This window comes from Poecilia latipinna, unplaced genomic scaffold, assembly GCF_001443285.1.
Source record: "Poecilia latipinna isolate Pla-1442-1.1 unplaced genomic scaffold, P_latipinna-1.0 Scaffold3435, whole genome shotgun sequence".
In the NCBI taxonomy this organism is placed as follows: Eukaryota; Metazoa; Chordata; class Actinopteri; order Cyprinodontiformes; family Poeciliidae; genus Poecilia; species Poecilia latipinna.
Window position 1 is genome coordinate 1 of NW_015116051.1, and position 6,352 is coordinate 6,352.

The window sequence follows — 6,352 nt, forward strand, 5'->3', positions numbered from 1 at the left end:
TTAGATGTGTGAATTCAAGACTTTTTAATGACACGCTGACACCCTTTAATGAGATTAATCAATTTGTTAGTAATGTGACATTCAGGAGGCAAACGGATGCTGTTTATGGGAATTAGAGTTAAGAAAGATGATCACAAATGCCACACTTTTCAGATTTGTGAAAAAACAACTGAAAAGCATATCAGTTTTTTTTTTCTCCTTTTAGTAATATGAGCTACTTTTTGTCGGTCTACAAAAATAAATCCCAATCAAATCCATTGAATCTGTGGTATTAAAACCACAAATAATAGAATGGAAAGAGTACTATTTAACAAGGAGAACAAAAGTCAGTCTTACAAAGACATCCCACTGATAAACAATCTGCTGCTAACCTACTTTAAACATATAATGTAAAATATCGACAGGGAGAATAGAGAATGCTTCAGCAGAAGAGGTGAAAGAAGAAACCACGTCACAGGCCAGCAGCACTCACTCACCATCATATAGTAAGTGCAGAGATGTAGCGATCCTGATTTCCTTCAGAGTTCAGTAATGGGTATTAGTTTAAAGGCAACACATTAATGGGTGGGACACACTGAAGAAAAACGGAGACAGAGCTCCACCAGAAAAGACAAACTGTCATGACGAGAACATTTTATTTACTAACTTGTTAAGATTCCATTTACAATAATTTTAGAAAGATTCAACAAAAAGAATATCTTTGTACAGTTATTTTCAACAAACATAAAATTGCATAAGTATATATACAAAAGAAAACACCAGAATTAGACAATAGTTTATCCAGATATACCAACTTGCTACACTCATTAGCAACCTGCAGTGCTAACAGACACCGCTTTAAGATCACTGAATGGTTTTTACTCAGGTACAGAGCAGAGATCATACAGGAAAATATGTTGATACAAATATCTCCACGTCTGATCATGTAAACTGATGGATGAGTTAAGCTCCAGGTAAAAAGGTGAGATTATAACAACATGCCAATATGGAACCAGGCTGTAAACAGAAACCAGCGTAAAGAATGCAGCAAATCATAGGAGGTTCTGGATGAAGAACATTTTTAACAACCAAAAAACAAAAGCTGAAGATTCGGCGATGCTGGAAACAGGCAGGCAGCATCTCTTCAAATGCACAGTCACCAATACAAAATATGTTTCATATACTATATTACTTCCATAAAAATAATCCAATACGATTTATAGCATTATTCTGTAATGCCTGCACAATCTTCTGCTCTGACAATGTTACGTATTATTTACAAGAAAATAAAATCTCCAGTAAACTGTTACTGTGTTTCAATCCTCAAAACAATCCCTTTTGTTTGTTTTTGTTATCCTCAAACTGATTACAGTACTTTGTGTAACACTGAATGGACCAATCACTGTATTTCTATCAGAACACCTACAGCAAACAAAGAGCCAATTTAAAAGTCAGATTTCAGAAAACACAAGGTAAACTTTCAACATTTGGATTAATTAATATATTAATATTTTAAGTGATTCAGTACTTAACGTTGTGACTTGGTGCCTTTGTTTACATTTTGACCTGATTTGCATTAGCTAGCTTTAGTTACTCCATCCCTTAAATGCCCTGATTATCAATGAAACAATTACTGACATAATTGAATTCCACACAATTAAATAAAATGAAACACAAGCAGGTAAATCTAAAAACAAAAAACAAACAAGTGAAATGGCATGCCATTGGTCTTTAAATACTGATCAATACGTAGGCTGGAATGCTTTTAGACTCTTTAATACCTGATATCGAGTAAGTAAGCGATAAAAACGCTCCTTCTGGACACAATAAATAGCTATCCTTCATTTTGTGCAGCAATACAGTACTTAAACTAAACCTACAGTAATTGCACAGTCACCACATGCAACAGGCTGGGAAAAAAATTCAAAACAGCCCCCTCCTCCCATCATTTTTTATCATCAGGCTCCTTAGTCCCTACTTCCATCTCTCAGTCTGCCTTTTGGACTTTCTGTATCTACCAGTTAAAATGTTCTTCTTGACTTGTGGTCCAAACTCTGAGCCCTGGGGAACACCAGAGCACGCTTTCCAGAGTTTGCAGTCCAAGGCAAAGTGGGTAAAAGATTGTTATTTAAGACGTTGGTCAAATACAGGTAGTTTGGTTAATCCAGTTAACAACACAAGCTGATCCATGAGAACATCGTCTTCTAAATAAGTAAGGTAAGCTTCATGTCAGAAGACGGCCGATGTAGTAATACTGTCCAGGAAAATCTCAAAGTATATGTGGCCAGTTTGTGGCTCTCTGGCCGCAGGAGTCTGGCTTTAGTCGGTCCGTTGTCCCTTGTCTCATTTGACTGAACCGTCTTTCTTAGCTTGTACGGGTTGGTCCTTGTTTTACTGGCAGCATCAAACTGAGAGGAAGGGATGAGAATTAAACTCATCCTCTCCTAATGTCGTCCACTTCTGCATTCACGTCCATGTGAGAAGATTCTCTCACAGTTCTCCATCTGAGGGCGGCAAACACAACTTGAAGAGCCTGTAAAAAGAGGAAGGAGCTTTCAGATGACCATATATGGGTATTATGGGCTGATGATTGCATAACGTGGAACTGTGCGGTGTTGGCCTACTTTGGAGCTGATGGCGGCATCTGGTCCATCACCTTCAGGTTTTTAGCAGACAGCTCCACTCTTGCTCCCTGATAGAACCAAAGAAATAACACATGAAAAACCTCAGGGTACAGCATTTTATATTTCCTAATACCTGTACTGGTTGAAAAATGTACCAAAACAGTACAATTTATTCAATATTTAAATAATATTAACCTAAAATATTAAAAGTATCCTGTAAGTTCAGGGAAAGTACCTTAAAGTTCCATTAAAGTTCAGTGTAACTTCTAGAAAAATAAATAGTATGTTTCATTAAAGTTAATGAAAGACAATGGAAACGTTTTGGGAAAGTAGATTTTAAATTCCATGAAAGCACTTTGGAAGTTCTGGAAAAAAGTTTGGGATAAGTAACTTTCGTTCATTTCTTGAAGGTCTAAAAAAGAAAAAAAAACCTGCTTAATGACTTGTGGACGGTGCAGTGCCGGGTAAGTTGTGGGAAAACAAGAACTGTGTTCAGAAAGCTTCTGAGACGACCCTTGAAATGTTGGAGAGAGTAGCTCCCAAGTTCAGGAAAGTAACCAGTAAAGTAAAAAAAATAATTTTCATTCATTTTATCCCAGGAAAGTGGTTGACAAGTTCTAGAAAGTAACAACTGAACATGAGTAAAGTACCTGGTTTGTTTGGGAAACATAATCAGGAAAGTTCCAGAAATATTCAATAATTTAAGTCATTCAAATAAGTGTATTCACTTATAACAGGACATTATTCTTGTTAAAGTGAAACTAGGACGTTTCATCCAGACTTAAGAATTATTCACTTACAACAACTAGAAAAAAAGACTTGGCAAGATTTTATGTTTTGCAGTGTGTTATCTAGGAAAGAAACAAATCTAAACATTTCATAAAACTTTTGCAGCTTTATTCCTAATTATAATTAGAAATTTTATTGCAAGAGTTGCATAATAACTCCTTAAATCCTGTCTGGGGTTCACCTGCTTCCTCATTATGTCCATGGTCTGCATGATGCAGCGCGGCAGGAGGCCGTGGTTCCTGGCCAGGATCATCGCCTTCTCCAGGGTCACATTCAGGGTACATCTGAAAGCAACATGAGGTCAGACTTTAATCTCCGTAATCTGAGGATGGATTCACACAGATTCAGACAGAGCAGCAGATGCTCAGGGTTTCTCTACGTATCACTGTCTGCAGGCTGTTGTAAAAATATTAGAACCATGCAGTATCAGAAACACAACAGCAGCAGCAGCCTGACCTCTGCATGCCGGTGCCACACATGGTGATGTGGCAGGCTCCCAGCCGGTTACACAGTTCAGAGGACACACACAGCACGCTGACGCCCGACGGGTGGCCCTGCGCGCTCGGACGCACGTTGACGTACGACTGCATCAGCCGACAGAGGTCATCCAGGGTGTTTAGGGGTCTGAGCAGCTGTGAAAGAGAAACAAGGGTCAACGAGCGACACAATAACGTCTCACCTGGAGGCCATCTTGGCAAGTCATTTGACTACAACTCAATGTTGGAACTGCTTTCTTTACAGATATCGTTCTGTGCAAAAGCTCGGACACAACAAAGAAGTGGCTCTTAGGTAATAAAGGCTTTATTACCTAAGAGCCACTTCTTTGTTGATCAAACGTTCTTCAAGCTCTCTGGAGGTCAAACATTTTTCTTTGGCTGTTGTTTTTTCTTTTTCTTGTCAGTGACTTTTTGGTGAAGTGTCCAAAATGGACATTTACCAAAAAATTCAGTTCAAACAAAAATCCCAGATATGTAAAACTGCCAATCCAACCATCCAAATCAAAGCACTGTTCTTTAAAATAAATCCATTCCTGATCTCTTGAGAATGAATTTTATCATGCCAAACATCCTCCTGGACTGGTTTTGCAATCAGCTCCAGCTGCTGCCATGTTGTGTGTTTCAGCAGCTTTTCCTACAGTTCTTGTCAGTGAAAACACTTTCTGTGATATTTTGAAGTGCAGTCAGACATAAATATATATCGATCGATTTCTGGCCAACAGACAGGCCCATGTGGTGCTACTGCTGCAAAAAAATGACACGAGCAGCCTTAAATACTTACTGTGTCATTAATATTTCACCATACAACGCTTCTAACAATGTTTTTAGATAAGAATAATGCAACTGCATCATTTAAAATCCCTGTGCTTATGAATATTAAACACATTTTTATGAGGAGCTGGACCAAATTGTATTTCTTTCTTTTACGTTCCTATAAGAAGATTTGTTGTAGATTTGGTCCAGAACCCAAACAGCTGGTTTGACTGGTGTTCAGAGGATTGTCTGTATCCGTCCTTCAAGGTTTAAATCAGGTGTTTTTTTCATTTTACCATGACTGTAACTGCTGCTTTAGATGTACTGAAATGATCCAAAAAGTAGTCAAAGTCTTGATCAAAAACTTTCCAAGACCTTCAGAAAGCTTGAGGAAAGATTAATTATGTAAAAGATTACAACATTGATTCCTTCCTTAAAAGTAAAAATAAACTCAAAATTCCTCTGATTGTTACTAGGTTAATAAGATAAAAACTACAATATCACACAAAAAAGAGCAAAATGGCAGCGGAGCCAATCAAAGCTGATGAAAAACAAAAATCAGAATCATTGTAACAAAAACCCAAACTTACAGATTCCCATACAGACTGCTGTGCAGTAACTGACTTGTAAGATGGAGCAACAATAAATATGTGGATTGTTAACAAAAATCATCATATTTAACAAACAGAGGTTTATTCCTGAGATTTTTTAAAGAATAAAAATAAAAACATGTAAATACAAATGCTCTACATTAAATTAAGACTACAGATTTGATTTGAGCTACAGTCAGTGTGGGACACTAGAGGTCAGGCTGGAATTAAATCGGAGCAGCATGCTGATGCGCTCAGGTTAGTCAGAGTTAATTAGGAAGTCTTGATAAGCTAGTGGGGGTGTAGGTGGTTTCCATGGGGACAGGAAGACAAATCGTTCCTCTTACTTTGGAAATGCTCGGCTGAAGGTCTTTAACTTCAAGGCCCAGTATCTGTGCTTGCATTTATTTATATTCAGTCACAACATGATATAAAAGTTGACTGTTGATGACAGATTGTAGTGTACAGCAGTGAATGTGTAGAGTTACCTGGTCTATTTTCATCGCAGTGGAGTTGGAGTCAGTAGGGAGGTTGGACTTCTCCAGATAGAAAGCCCTGTGGAAACACACACTGGAGTTAGAAGCAGATAGAAAATGACTCTTGTTTGTCTGAGTCAGGTAGAAAATAGAGAGACTATCAGCTTCATGTTTATCTAATCCTGATGCTGCGTTAGGAGCAGTGGCGCAAAAAGTGATGTATGCAGCGCATGCATGATAGGGGCGCTGCAACAGAGGGGGCGTCAAAACCCTGTGTGGAGGGGGCAGCGCGCCGATGAGGCCTTCGCATGCACTTCACCACGCTCCTTCACCTCGCACACATGTAAACACGTGTGTTCGTCTGGGGGGCGGCGGGATTTATGTTTTTGCATCCACCTGAATAATATGTAGTTGCGCCCCTGGTTAGGAGTCAGGTTCTGGGAATTCATGTAATGTTTTATTCAGAGCTCAGTCACAGTGAGCTCCATCAGAGTGAGCTCCTTCAGAGTGAGCTCCATCATCACAGTGAGCTCCATCAGAGTGAGCTCCGTCACAGTGAGCTCCTTCAGAGTGAGCTCCGTCACAGTGAGCTCCTTCAGAGTGAGCTCCATCATCACAGTGAGCTCCATCAGAGTGATCTGAGC

The 6,352-nt window shown here is 39.0% G+C and overlaps 1 protein-coding gene across 3 annotated transcripts in view; it reads right to left on the minus strand.

Moving 5' to 3' along the window:
- Positions 1-616: 616 nt before the first annotated feature.
- prex1 (phosphatidylinositol-3,4,5-trisphosphate-dependent Rac exchange factor 1) overlaps positions 617-6,352 on the minus strand; it is a 44,678-nt gene continuing 38,942 nt past the window's right edge. Inside the window, exons 17-22 of one of the 3 annotated variants that reach the window (XM_015023869.1) lie at positions 5,721-5,787; positions 5,580-5,624; positions 3,849-4,024; positions 3,574-3,676; positions 2,604-2,671; positions 617-2,512 (exon numbers count right to left, since the gene is read on the minus strand). In XM_015023869.1, coding sequence (XP_014879355.1) covers positions 2,470-2,512; positions 2,604-2,671; positions 3,574-3,676; positions 3,849-4,024; positions 5,580-5,624; positions 5,721-5,787 — 502 coding nt within the window. In that variant the 3' untranslated portion in view covers positions 617-2,469. Of the gene's footprint in view, positions 2,513-2,603; positions 2,672-3,573; positions 3,677-3,848; positions 4,025-5,579; positions 5,630-5,720; positions 5,788-6,352 lie in introns of those variants that run through there. The other 2 variants (XM_015023871.1, XM_015023872.1) reach the window with 2 other exon arrangements.